This window comes from Daucus carota, chromosome 7 (assembly GCF_001625215.2).
Source record: "Daucus carota subsp. sativus chromosome 7, DH1 v3.0, whole genome shotgun sequence".
Classification (NCBI taxonomy): Eukaryota; Viridiplantae; Streptophyta; class Magnoliopsida; order Apiales; family Apiaceae; genus Daucus; species Daucus carota.
The window spans coordinates 23347577-23363120 of NC_030387.2; the positions used below are offsets into that span (position 1 = coordinate 23347577).

The window sequence follows — 15544 nt, forward strand, 5'->3', positions numbered from 1 at the left end:
TGAGCAAATGAATATACAAACAGCCGGCATTAAGAAGAGTTTTAACAAGAAAAGTATGAATTTAATTAACAAGTCAGTAGCTTCTTTCTAACACAATAACACATAACTCAAAGTAATATAAATCCCAGATATAATGTGTAAACTAGATAGAAGTGTTTGGTCGTGTTGTTAACTTCTGTATCAAGGTTACAAGAACGGTTTGAGATTATTTGTGTATGGTTGCCGGCATGTTCGTGCTTCGGTCTTGATTTCATGCTTCTTGATTGCTATGGATTTAGGAGGTTGTCTTGAGTGTACTCCGGTGGAGGTTTGCCCGCAAGTAAAGCAACATGGAAGAATGATCAAGACTTGTGATCAGGGGCGGACCCAAGAATTTTTTTCTGCCCGGGCTGGAGTAAAAAAAAAATTCCCACAAAAAAATGCAGGAGCTAACAAAAAAAATCACCTAGAAAATCACTTGTAATTATCCATATATACTTGATACATGCTAGTGAACACTCCAAAAAAGTCCTAAAAATACCCATGAATTTGGCCAGACCCATGCCCGTTTACCCGTTAACCCATTTACCCATCTTTCTACAATTCAAATTATAATTATGTAATTATACTTATTGTTAGGGATAATTACTCAGTAATTTATTTGACATATTCTCTTGCCTTATCCTACATCTTTGATTTCAAAAGTTTGAATCCGAGATATGTTAGAAACTCATTCCAGTTTGCCGTGAGTTGCCGGAGCAGTGTTCAATCAATCTCCAAGAAGGCTGGTGATGAAGAGTGATGGATCAGGGGGTAGTATCCCTCCAAACTCATATGTTGCAGGTTCATCCCGTATGCCTTGCACAGAATACATGTCACGTTTTCAATATTGTAAGTGTCCGCGTATTCACTATTCTAAATTTGCAGGTAGGAAACGTCGTGGAAGTGGTTCAGCACTTGATGATTTTTTGCATGATAGATTGGCAAAAATGCAGCAGCGCGGCGATACTACTTCAGGTGTGAATCAGAAAGCCGGACATGGTATGGTTTCAATCTTGATCGAGTGGTATTTGTTTGTTTCAATAGTTGTTGTTTCTGTCTCTGCATTCATGTGTTTGATGTTAGATTTGCAAGAAAAGACAGGGACTCCACTATTAAGCCTTCACAATAACAGTTTCATCAAAACACCAAGTGATCGTAATGGTACCTGTTTGTCTTATTAAAGATTAAACTATGTCTGTTGTTTTTGTCTTATAATTACAATCATGTGTTTGATGTTAGATTTGCAAAAAACAACAAGGCCTCCACTATCCAGCTTAGGTTCGAACAGTCTCTTCAACAAAGCAAGTGATTATAATGGTATGCCTCAATCTCGATTAAGTGAGTTATTGGTGTATGTGTTTTTGTTTTTTGAGTTAGAATCATGTGTTTTTGTAGACACGAACAAAACCTTCAAAAGACCATTTCATCATAACGCCGTACCAAGTCAGAATCACGTTGAATCAACTGCCGATGGTAATGTCATCAGTAAGATGCATGTCATATTCTATCCAGCAGATGTTTTTTTTTTGTCACGATTTCTGCACTTAATCTGTAAACAGTGGATTTCCAAGATCTTAATGATAAAGAGAATACTCCGGTTTCTACGGCACAGCAAAAACCAGGTCATAAATCCACTCATTAGCACTCATTGTTTGCTCGAATGTGCTTTCGTCGATTTGTGTTTGCTATGATTTTACCTGTGTTGCCAGGTTCCAGTCGTAAATGTAGAGGACCAAGCATCCAAACGATACTTGATGGGAAAAGTTGTGGTCTCTCGGCATCGACCAACCTCCAAAGTGGTATGTGCAAAGTAATGTATATTTTTTACGAAATTTATAACTTGCTATGATGTCAAGTGTGCATTTACATTTTTGACGTAACATGCCATGATGCCTTATATGCACTTTTCTTTTATATCTAACTTGCTATTTTGTATAATTCAAAGAGTACTGTTTATATGATACCATGTAGATGTCAAGAAACGAGGTCGTGGACCGGGAGTCAACAAACTGTTTAATAGTCTGCATGAGGAGATTGGATCTTCTGGAGTGATTAAACAGGGTATGTGTCGGGCATGCCAGAACATGTGTTTATGAACGTTTTTCCTCATCTTGATGTAACGACTCCCGATTTGTCTTTGCAGAAACAAAGAAGAGAGTCAGGGGACTCGGAGCCAAAACACTCGCAAGGCGGAAGCTTGCTCAAGATGCTCAGAATGCCACTATGGAGTCAGCCCCAATTAAACATTGTAACTAACACATACAACCTTCCATTTAAAAGTGTTAATCATTCTGCACTCAAAAAATAATTAATCATTCTGCACCTTTGCATTCATGTGTTAATTGCATGTGAGGTTTTGGATTTTTAGTTGGCTCACCGCATTTATTAATATGCTGTTTGCAGGTCATGAAGTGTCTGCTAATGTGCCCGGTTTGTGTAAATCTGTTTCCCAATTAAATCCATTGCATGTATAGTATTTCTGGTGGTTAATCAGCATGTTTGCATTAACAATATAGGATCAGCAACTCCGAAAAGTGCGCTCACATTCCAAGGATGTGCAAGTGATGGTCCAAAGTCAACACCCGAGCTTTACAGGTCACACACATTCCAGAATACAGTTGGACATGCTCAGACAAGTACCATATCTTCGTGTGTCGTCGAAAAGATCGACAGAGATGGTATGTTTATAGGTGCAAATCATGTTGGTCTTGAGCTATATTAAACCAGGAATCAGAAAGAACTCTGCTATCACGATTAACCTTATATTTAGACCACTGTAAACATTTTTTATATTGGTCTTATGTTTATTTTTAATTCATGGAGACTCTGTTAACAATATATCACTTAAATTAAAGCAGATTGTCGCAGAGATTTCCGTCCACATTCTGGTGCGTCTACTTCTGGTGCGAAAGATCTCCTGGGAGAATTTGACGATGCGCTTGAGCAATCTGATTTCATTGAAGATGTATATATGCAAGGTACTGTTGTGCAGCCATGTATAAGCGTTTAAGTGCAGCCTTCACTTTTGAGCTTCAATGTCTAACCAATGCAAAATATTCAGGTCAAGATGACACTGCCAATGATCCTGACATGTGGAAGGGTTACTGCAACATTGGACCTCCTAATGCTACATGTGCCATATGCCGTGCTGTAATGTGGGATATGGAACGCAACAACAAATCTAATCGGAATGCTCCCCCGTCCTTCTCATTGTGCTGCAAAAGTGGCCAGGTTATACTCCCTTTAGAGGATCACCCTCCAGAACCTTTAGCATCTCTGCTTAATGGTGGTCCGAAAACACCTCATTTCCGACAGAATATAAGGGTTTATAACTGCATGTTTGCAATGTGTTCGAGCGACGGCAAAGTGGATCATAAGATAAACAGGGGCGGAGCACCATTTTGCTTTAAAATAAGGGGTCAAAATATGCATTTTATTGGTAGCCTTATCCCTGAAGAAGGCTTCAAACCAAAATTCTGTCAGCTATATATATATGACACCGATAATGAAAATAGTAATCGAATTGGAGCAGTCGGTTCAAAGCCAGACGACGTGGACATGAGATAGTTGAAGGTTTAACCATGATGCTTGATGAAAAGAATAAGCTGGTACGATACTTCCGATCTGCACGTGAGAAACACAGGAATGGTGATCAGACGGAGTTCAAGTTGATCCTTATCTCTTCACAGGCCCAGAATGGTCGTCCAAATATAATTGGCCCGTCTAACGAGGTTGCTGGACTGATAGTCAATGCCAGTGCAGACACGGCTGGTTGTAGAGATACTGTCTGTCATACCAAACAAGGTCATCTCAAAAGAGTGTTTGAGACGGATCCCTTTTTTATGCAACTCCAATTTCCACTGTTGTTTCCACTTAGTGAGGATGGGTACCACACTAAAATTCCCCTGAGAAATGTTAAGAAGAGGAGATTACAAATAGAGGATCCTGATGACCATGAAGGTGAAAGAAAAATCAGGGATCATGTCTCCATGAAAGAATATTATTCATCTAAGCTCATGATACGTCTTAATGAAGGTTGTTATACATCTCAAAGAATAATGTCAACTAATATCATGTTCATATTTAGTGTGATTGAGTTCTACACATCTCATGATTGTGACTTTCATTTATATTTCAAGTTGACATGTTTGTTTTCCATTTCAGGTTTGACGCCGCACCTTGGTGGGAGGTTGTGGCAGCAATATGTTATTGATGCTTTCACGGCAATGGAACAGTACAGACTTGATTGGATTTCGAGAAATCAGACTACCATCCGTTCTGATCTTTATACATCTGTCCGCGATGCTGTACGTCGTGGAGACAATGATCCATCACACGTTGGTAAATGTGTTATACTTCCTGCTTCCTTCACAGGTTCCAAACGATACATGTCGCAGTAATTCAAGGATTCACTGGCTTTGTGTCGCAGTATTGGCCATCCATCTTTATTCTTAACAATGACTACGAATTCAAAATGGCCTGAGATACAAGAGATGATGAAACATCTGCCTGGTGTGAATGTGGCCGATGCTCCAGATGTGGTTGCACGTGTGTTTAAATTGAAGCTTGACTAGCTAATAGATTTCATTAAAAAAAAAACATTTCTTCGGACGCTGTATTGGGTGTTAAGTAATTCATACCCTTTTCCACTATACATGAAATGCATAGCTGTTTGTCTTTGTGCTAATGATTGCTTACTGACCTTAATTTTCTTCATATTTGCAGTGATGCACGTCATTGAATTTCAAAAACGTGGCCTGCCACATGCTCATATGTTGATCTGGCTCGACGACAGGGATAAGCCTAAGACTGCGGAGCAAATTGACAAGTTAGTGAGTGCAGAAATACCAGATGAGCACGAGGATAGCATTGGATACAATGCGGTGAAAAATTATATGATCCATGGTCCATGCGGTAAAGATGCAACTTATTCCGCTTGCATGGTCAATGGCAGATGTGGACGTCATTTTCCCAAGAGGTATATATTTTACGTTTGCATATATAGATAAATTGCCAGTGCACCATCACATTGTATTATATAAATGTTTGTTACGTCATGGTCCAGGTATAATGGAGTTACATGTTTTGATGAATCTGGGTTTCCCATATACCGGCGTCGCAACACTGGAAGGACTGTGTTGAGAAAAGGTGTGATACTTGATAATAAATTTGTTGTTCCTTACAACAGGGAATTGTTGCTTCGTTTTCAGTGTCACATCAACCTAGAAATATGCAATAATTCACGATCTTTGAAGTACTTATTTAAGTATTGCCTAAAAGGCCATGACACTGCTACAATGCTTCTAAAGCGGAAGAATGATAATTCTGCGAACATTGCATCAGCAGCCTCCAAGTCCAAGATATTTGATGAAGTTAAACATTACTTGGATGGTCGATACGTGTGTGCATCTGAAGCTGCGTGGAGGATATTGGGTTTTGATATTCATTCAAGATGGCCATCTGTTGATCGTCTACCAATTCATCTACTAGAGAGCAAATACGTGAGCTTCAAGACAGGAGATTCCCTTCAAAATGTTTGCAAACGTGCAGATGCGAAAATGAGCAAACTTGAGGCTTGGTTCGTAGCAAATCAAAAGCTTCCAGAGGCTAGGAATTACACATATGCTGAGTTTCCTACATATTTTACATGGCTCCCCAAAGAGTGCAAGTGGAAATATAGGCAGAGAGGTGAGGTTGTTGGCAGGCTATCGGAAGTTCATCCAACTGCTGGTGACCTGCTCTATCTTCGAATGTTGTTGTTACGGAAAAAGGGATGTACTAAATTTGAGGATCTTCGCACTATCGATGGAGTGTTGCACGATACATATAAAGAGGCATGTGGTGCCTTGGGATTGTTGCAGAATGATAAACAGTGGCATGATGCTTTGTCTGAGAATGCACAATCATCATTTCCTCATCAACTTAGGGAGATGTTTGTGAACATCCTATCTTACAGTTCTGTTGCCGATCCTCATTTCCTATGGAAGTGTCACTGGAGGTGCATGTCCGAAGACATTTTAGTCAAGCGCCGTAATGTGACTGGTAATTTTGAACTAGAACTTACAGAGACCGACTTACAGAATTATGCACTTTCAGGTAATATTCTTTGTTAATAGCATGTATATAATCTGAAACGCACTTAGTTTTAAATAGCTATTTTGGTTCATTTGTGTCGGCGTTCATTATGCCTCTTAGCTGTTCCTTATTTATTTAACACTATATGACCTCTATCGGTTAGTTTAAATATACAGTTTATATGTGGCAGTTTAAAACATGAATCTGTTGGAGGATCAGCAAAATAGAGTACAAACCACCAACTTTAGTCTCGCTGAGACCTCCCAGTTATCATCATTATGAGTATTTGAGATATTAATTAATTGTAGCCAGTATCTTTTGTAGATTAACCACACGACACAACATCCACATTTGAAATCAACGTTGTTGTCTGAGGATTCATGTTGTAAACTACAATGACTAATGTATAGAGGATAAGTACTGGTAGTTATGAATGTTTATAAGATAGGATGAGCGTAGATAAAGTAATTTGTGGTTTTTTTTATGTGCTGAGTTGTTGGTGACTCAGTACACTTTGATTATATTTACTCACGATTCTTCCTGTTTATACAGAAATTGAGAAGCTCTTTAGCGATATTGGAAAAAGTTTGAGAGACTTCCCTGATATGCCATTCCCACCAGAAATTTACATTTCATCTGATTCCAACCGACTCATCGCTGAAGAAACTTCCTATGATGTTCAAGAAATGAAGGAAAAACACGACACTAATCATAAAAAACTTAATGCAGAGCAGAAGATTGTTCACGACTCAGTCATAAAGTCTGTTAATACGAAGGAAGGTGGTCTTTTCTTTGTACACGGTTCTGGCGGTTGTGGTAAGACTTTCCTATGGCAGACGATAATTGCTGCACTTCGTGCCAACCGCCAGATAGTTCTCCCTGTGGCATCTTCTGGGATTGCTGCCACGCTTCTCCCTGGTGGGAGGACCGCTCACTCTCGCTTCCACATACCTCTCAAGCTTGATTAGTACTCTTCAGCTGGAATAAAGCACGGCACCGAAATTGCAGAACTTCTTCAAAGCACTGATTTAATCATTTGGGACGAGGCTCCGATGCAGCATCGTTACGCGTTTGAGTGTGTGGACCGCAGCATACGGGATATAATGTCTGCTGTCAACCCGGAAAAAGCTCAAAAACCTTTTGGAGGCATAACCGTTGTGTTTGGCGGCGATTTTCGTCAAATCTTACCTGTTATCCCCAAGGCAGGGAGACCCGATATTGTTGGTGCTTCTCTGAATAATTCTCGACTGTGGGAACACTGCAAGGTCTTCCTCCTTTTTCGGAATATGCGTTTGCATGCTGGCAACACAGATGAGCAAAACAGACTTATAAAAGAGTTTAGTGACTGGCAGTTAAAAGTTGGAGATGGGAAGGTCGATCCAATTAGCTTCAAGGAGCATGTTTCTGAGGTATTATTTAGATTACCACAGCAGCATGTTATTCACTCCGAGGACAAACCAATACAGGATCTGATTGATGTTGTCTATCCAGATTTTGCAAACCGATGTTCATCTTCTGAGTATTTTAGTTCCCGTGCCATTCTCACGCCAACAAATGCAGTTGTTGATGACATAAATTACGCTATTCTTGACAAACTTCCCGGAGAGACGTATACATACCTGAGTCAGGACTCATTAGAAGACCAGGGTGTAGAAGAGAATGATTTTGACGAGTCGTTCCCAATCGAATATCTAAATTCTTTGAACCTGCCTTGCATTCCTAAACATGAATTGAGGGTAAAAGTTGGTACTCCAGTTATGCTGATGAGGAACTTAAACCAGATAAACGGTCTTTGCAACGGAACTCGGATGATAGTGACTGGATGCAAGAAGAACACTATTGAATGTGAAATAATGTCCGGTTCCCATGCTGGTAAAAAGCATCTGATACCGCGCATAGAAATGATACCGCGCATAAAATTAAAAAACAATAAAGATACAAAGAGAAAAAAAAAGCATTTGTGACATTGTATAGTATTATATATAAAAAATTACAAAGTTTGTATATGTAAATCAAGCAAGAATACCTTTAAAACTTATCATTCTACATAGCACAACGTCAATAATTTCAACACCAAAGCATATAATAGTTACTTCATATTACTAACAATGAATTACGTAGAGATAACAGAGCAGGTCTTGATCTTCTAATTAGATAAAATACCAGGACATATTAAAGACATGACAGATGAAATATAAGACTAGACACACTAGAGAGACGACATATGACTCCTCTGCATCAGCACACTATCTTCAATCGATCACTTTTGAAGAGATCCCTCGGCCTCAGACCTTGAGAGTTGTATTAGTTTTGGAGAGAGCAAGCGCCTTTGTTTTTCAATAATTTCTGCCCTTTCTCTCATCCCAGTCATGTTTTGTTCTAGCATCCCTTTGTACTGCTTGAATAGTTTCTCCTGCTCCTGTAATTCAATCTCTCTCTATACCCTGTGATCCCTCAAAGATTCGTCGGATTCCCTGGCTAGCTTTCTTATATCTGTGTTGCCTGACGTCCGTGCTCTTTCCTCATCCCCAGTAGAAGTAACTCCCACAACGTCTTCTCCACGATTGAGTAACTCAATTACTCTCCTACATAAAAAAAAACAAAGAATCATGTATTACCTGTATTAATGATAAGCATAGAAGTATTGATCTACCTATGCTGTTCTTCCAGGAACAATCCGCGTGTTAGAATCTCTGCCTGTCTATCTGTCATGCTTTTGTACATCATTGCAAAGTCTTCATTGGCTGCTTTCATGTCGCTGTTTAGATTGGCAGAATCATTGTTTAGTTTTGTTAGCTCTACGACTAGGCCGTCCTGCACACTCTCGGAATGCTTCCTCTTCGTTCCCCTGGGATCCATTGTATCAGGTTTTGCCAATGTTTATGTGTTTGTAGGGTGAATTACTAAATTATTTTGCTTATCCACACATATAGAGGCTCATTACCGTGATGGGGATACACACGATCGTCCACAACGTGGTAATAATGGGCCAGTAACTGCATTGATTTAGTTAATCTGTACGTGATAAATGTACGTGAAAAATTGGACAATATCATTAGAAATTATAGAGTTATATGCATGTTATATATTCCAACATACTAAGCATAATTAAACAAGTTGAGTGAAATTAGAGCACGCAGATAACTTACATGAAATGGTAAGTTGCATTACCTTTTTTTAACATAACTAACGTTCATAATATGACCAGCTCTTTCAGTACATAACAAACATGGAGGTATAAAATAAAATAAACTCTTACACTTAAATATTTTATATTCTGGATAAAATAATAATTTCAATTTTAACTGATCTGTGCAAATTTTATAATAAAAATGTCATACTACTAAAAATTTATTTACATGGAGAAATTAAAATCCGACGTGAAGTGTAAATAATTTTAAAATTTTTCTGACACGAGAGAATGGTTTCATGGTAACATATGTATTATTATCCAATGCATTATAACACATCTTTCTTCGCACAACTATAAAGCTTTGTAAATTGTAAATTTTTTTCATAATTTTTCGTGGTTCAAAGAATTTTCAGTTTCCCTTCGAAAAATATGTCAAGACTTCAGCTTCTGTCCCTTTTTATTTTTGTAACCGCCATCATTTTAATGTGTACGAAAAGACATAAAATTAGTTTTACAGTGATAAACATAGAATTTTCTTCTACGTCGATAGGCATTAAGTTATGATTACACGATAGATTATGAAGAAGCTTTCAGTTGTTAAATATTGAGAAGAGGAAAAAACCATTCATATGTTGCAACAATTAGTAATTCATTGTTGGTTTTTTTAATTTTATAGGTGAATATTTCTTTACAAGGAATATTTTATTATTTTATAATAAAATAATAAAATAAGAAAATTATTTTAAAAAGCCACTAGCGTTCCTATACTTATTACTCAGTATCAAAATAAATTTATAAGATTTAAAAGAGGTATAGATTTAAATTGGTTGTACTATAAACCTTACCTCTTAAACAGGAATCATTAACACTTAATGATAAAATAAATTTAGTTAATAGATCAAATCATTAGCCATTACCAATTGACAATTAATTTATACATCTACAAAAATAGATCACAAAGTAAAAATTGTTTGGATGACAACGAAAAATCATAGTGCAAATACAGTCATGAACTTAAAAATCAATATTGTTAGTTCATATCAATAAATTTAAAAAGCGCATTGTTTACGTATTATACGTGTCATTCTTTTTTCAGCACTAAAAAATTGGTTGTAATGTACAAACTTTCAATGATATATATTTACTGTGTTCTATGTGCTGTACAAAATTCGAACACAAAATAACAAAGGGAGAAATATATCCAAAAAATCATAAATTATATACAATCATGGACTGAAAAAAAAAAAGGTTGTTAGCCCTAATTTTTTGGATGCATATCACACAATTTATTTTTTTTATGATGATTTCCTTAAATAAGGAGAATCACACATGTAGTATATAGCAGCTGCATTTTGTAACGTATGTGTAGCGACGCGATTATCGGCCTTGGTCGTAGCTGTAAGGTATTCTCTCAATCAATAAAATCAAGTCATTGATCATATCTCTTCCTTATTTGTAGATAATAAGCAAATGATAACACATTTCTACTGGCCATATCAGGCACTGCATCTATCACTCCTAAATTGGCGCAACAGCCTTTGTGCTAAGATATATCAACCTATTTACATCCTGTAGGAGTTGTCTATTTAAGCCACTCTTTTCCTTGATAGTTCAGAAAAAGTTCAGCATTTGAAATATACAGAAGTTGTGTTACATATTCATTTGTCAGTAAAAATGCAGGGGTGAATGTTTGATCACATCCAGGACCTTGAGAAGTCGAGAACTAATTGGAGAATCAAGGCACGGCTTACCCGTTTCTGGCCTACGTTCTCTCCTGAAACGTCAACAATCAAGGGGTACAACTTGATCCTCCTCGATGATGATGTGAGTTAATATTATTATTTCATGTCGTACTTTATGGTTTTTCTGTTGCGTCCAGATTCTGATTATTAGTATATGTGTTGCTTGCTGCAGAATACCCACGTACATGCTTACGTTTATCCAGATAACTGGCGTGCTATTGGTAAGGAGGTCGCTGAAGGGAAAGTTTACACTTTCGAGAACTTTCAGGTCAGAGACACTATTGGGAAACTGAGACCTGTTTCAACAAGGCTTTGCATTAGACTGCTCAGTAGTACTATTATTGAGTGTGTTGAGGAGGATGCTATGATTCCAAATCATAAGTTTGAGTTTATGGACATGGGAGATTTGCTTGAAGAATGTAATCGTCTGACAGAGAATCAGAATCCAGAATTTGCTTACGGTGCGTTAATTACAAATTGTAACATTTGCACTACATTCTTTCATATAAAATACAATGCCATGTAATCGTATATATATTTAATTTACTGTTACATTCACTTTGTTTTGTTAGACGTAATTGGCGTCATTGAACATTTCAAGCGTGTCAAACGTGTGCCAACTAAATATGGAGAGAGAGATCAGACACGTTTTATGTTTACCGATGGCAGGTATGCATTTAGTTTCATATACAACGTTTGTTTACTTTGCTGTCATACTACTATAGTCTTTAACTTATACGACGCTTGATGAATTTAAAATTTTGGATAAACCATTTCTGCGTCTTCTCAGACTTAAATTCAGTGTTACACTTTGGGGTGACTTTGCTAGCTCTGTTAGTCAGAGCTATACTGACGAGCTGCAGAAACCTGTTGTTGGGATACTTACAAGCGCCAAGCTATCGACTTTCAGGCGTATGTTTCTAAACTTATGTATTTGTATATGGCTCAGCATTTACTGGACTTTAATATTTTACCCTGTACTTTCTCAGAGGAGAATCAGATTGGTGCGCTGCCTTCTACAAAGATTTACTTTAATCTGGATATTGACCCAGTGACTGAGTTCCGTGAGAGGTTATGTAGTTCCAATTTAGCATAGATATTCACTATAAGCTTTAATTTCACGTAACTTAGGCTTACAATTACTGAATGTGCTTAATGTGATAACATATGTCCATGCATTGCTTCAAGGTTGCTTGAGGAAGGCTACAAGTCACCTCCAGACACTGCTGATTCCAGTTCTGAACCTGCTCCTAGAGCTGTGATTGAGAGGACATCATTCAAGGATCTTATTGAGAATTCTTTGTCCTTTGTGCTTAAGGTATAGCTGGAAGACCGCTGCATTCGTTTTAATTATTATTGATTATTGATATTGATTATTGAACTCGACACTGCCTGGATGGTATTAGTACAGACTGTATGTGATGTTTGGTTTTCTTTCAACTTATTTCATATATTAACAATCAATTTCAGAGGACTGTTGTCGTCAAGTTTGTCATAACCAAAGTCGAGGAGGAAGACAGTTGGTGGTTCAATAGCTGTGTGTCCTGTCATGCTGAGGTTGAAAAGGTTGATAAAAAGTTCAAGTGTGCTGAGTGTAAACGCAATTTTGGATACTGTGAGAAAAGGTACATCCACTGCCATTTCATTTTGCATCATAACATTATTATGCAAACTCACAATGTATTTTATTCCCAAATTAGGTTTCGCATCGTGGTACTTGCAGATGACACCACGTTAGTGACCAACGTCATACTCCTTGACCGAGTTGTGAAGCGGATGGGAGCTACTACTGTTGCTAACATTCTAAATCTCATGAAGAAGGTATCAAATTTTTAGTACTGAATCTACTGGAACATAGTTCATAAATATCTTTCTTATGCTAAAATCCACACTGTGATTTTCAGGATAGTTCTGTCACTGCTGAGTCTGCTGTGTTCAAAACCATTGTTGGAAAAGAAGTGACTGCTATTTTACAGTTGACAGATGCTAATGTCAGTGGAGACAGCAATCTCTACAATGTTGCTGATTTATGTGATTCATCAATGTTTGAGACTGCCATTATCCAGTCTACCCCTTCTCAGGCCAGCACCTCATTTTCAATGGATGGTGTTTCTGTATGTTCAACATAAGTGTTTTTAGGTTATTCAGGATGATAGATTGTGTGCATACTACTTTGGTTTACGCTAACAGTTCTCTAAATTATGTTCATGACAGCCTATTGTTGGCATTGAGCTCTTTCAAACCCCAGGTTCTTCTGAGTCTGTGGCAAAGAAAATCAAGATGGTACGCTCCCGTTTGGATTCCTTTTTTTGTTTCCGTCTTCTTATTTTTTCAGCTTGATATATATGCTGAGATATATATACATTTATGCAGGAAGATTCTCCACCATGAAGCCAATGCATATTGTGCTTGGTAGGAATTCAGTTTGCTTAATGCATTCCATCAGACTTTGCTTATCATGCTTGATAATATCTTATAATTATTTTCTTTTGTCCATCTTGCAACTGATTTGTGCATTTTAATGTGATATGCTATACCACATAAAATAGATTATGTGGCTTCAATAAACAATTTCCAGTTTTTTAAGTTATGACTGGAAAAAATTATAATATTACAGTGTATTATTATCCAATGCATTATAACACAAATCTCTCTGCACTATTGTAAATCTTGGTTAATGTTAGATTTAGTTTTGCAATATTATAATGTCATAAATTAATCCTAATATGACTAATTTATAAATTTATGAGGTTAAGTTATATAATTGTCCATAAATGATAATAAGAAAGAACAAAATAAATCGGGGGAAACAACCTTTATCGGGAGAAGAGCTCATTCTATTGCTGCTTCAAAATAAGGTTTCAGTTATTAAATAGCGTAAGAGGAAAAAAATATTCATATGTTGCATCAATTAGTAATTCATTCTTCGGTTTTTTAATTTTTTTTGTGAATAGTCCTGCACAGGGAATAAAAAATAAATATTTGAATATTCCTGTACAAGAAAATTTTATATGTGAATATTCCTGTACAAGATAAAAATTATATATGTGAATATTCCTGTACAAAATATAAAATAATTTTATATGTGAATATTCCTGTACAAGAAAATTAATTTAAAAACCCACTCCCATTCATATAAGTATAATTCAACGTCGAAGTAAAACATGCAACTCATAACATGAATTATTACTCGATTTTTGTCAAAAAGTTATTTAATTTTTATGTTAATAATCATCGTAATTTATTTAGTCATCAAGATATGTTACATCACTGGCATTCGTCTACAGATTACTCAATATCAGAATAAATTTAGTGTATGTCGAATAAGTAATAATCTAAGTTCTTTCTACTCAAAATTTTGAAAAAAAATTGATATTGCAGCGCAGAACCAAAAAAATTTACACACCGAAAAATTTAATTTTAAAAACCCACTGGCGTTCCTGCATCTAATGCTCATTATCAAAAAAAAAATTAAGAGGATGTCGAAGATGTAGATATTAAAATTGGTTGTACTTTTTTAAATATCGTAAGAGGAAAAAAATATTCATCTGTTGCATCAATTAGTGATTCATTCTTCGGTTTTTTAATTTTATATGTGAATATTCCTGTACAGGGAATAAAAAATAAATATGTGAATATTCCTGTACAAGAAAATTTTATATGTGAATATTCCTGTACAAGATAAAAATTTTATATGTGAATATTCCTGTACAAAATAAAAAATAATTTTATATGTGAATATTCCTGTACAAGAAAATAAATTTAAAAACACACTCCCATTCATATAAGTATTAATCATGGTCGAAGTAAAACATGCAACTCATAACATGAATTATTACTCGATTTTTGTCAGGAAGTTATTTAATTTTTATGTTAATAATCATCGTAATTTATTTAGTCATCAAGATATGTTACATCACTGGCATTCGTCTACAGATTACTCAATATCAGAATAAATTTAGTGTATGTCGAATAAGTAATAATCTAAGTTCTTTCTACTCAAAATTTTGAAAAACAATTGATATTGCAGCGCAGAACCAAAAAAATTTTCACACCGAAAAATTGCGTTTAAAAACCCACTGGCGTTCCTGCATCTAATGCTCATTATCAAAAAAATAAATGAAGAGGATGTCGAAGAAGTAGATATTAAAATTGGTTGTACTATAAAACTTACCAATTAATTTTCAAAATCACAACTGATATTAAAGCACAAAACAAAAATAGTATAGGAACTAGGCTTTTCATTTTTCTTGGATCCAAATATTTCTCGAATTGCACAGTTGACCTTGACTGTGTCAATTTTATTTGAACTTTAAAGCTCTTATTGACTACATTTGTGTAGTTTGGTATAAATTACTATAAAGTTGGTATTGGTCAACTTCACCTGTTCATTCCTTTTTAAAATTAAACAGGTATAATTTGTTACCTTATTTTTTATTGATATATAATTAAATCATTGAATTGGAACACACAGGACAGTCATTTTTACAGGAATCATTAACAATTAACAATTATAAATTGGTTTATAGATCAAATCATTAACAATTAACAATTGACAAATAGCTTATATATC

General features: G+C 36.0%; 2 protein-coding genes across 2 annotated transcripts; both read left to right on the plus strand.

The window, feature by feature from the left end:
- The first annotated feature begins 4478 nt into the window (after window positions 1–4478).
- LOC108194748 (uncharacterized) lies at window positions 4479–7064 on the plus strand. The gene is made up of 4 exons (XM_017361687.2): window positions 4479–4569; window positions 4747–4999; window positions 5087–6117; window positions 6649–7064. The coding sequence occupies exons 1-4, from the start codon at window positions 4479–4481 to the stop codon at window positions 7062–7064; spliced, it is 1791 nt and encodes a 596-aa protein (XP_017217176.2).
- An 84-nt stretch (window positions 7065–7148) lies between these two features.
- On the plus strand, window positions 7149–8060 carry LOC108194749 (uncharacterized). The gene has a single exon (XM_017361688.2). The coding sequence runs from the start codon at window positions 7149–7151 to the stop codon at window positions 8058–8060; it is 912 nt and encodes a 303-aa protein (XP_017217177.1).
- The last annotated feature ends 7484 nt before the right edge of the window (window positions 8061–15544 follow it).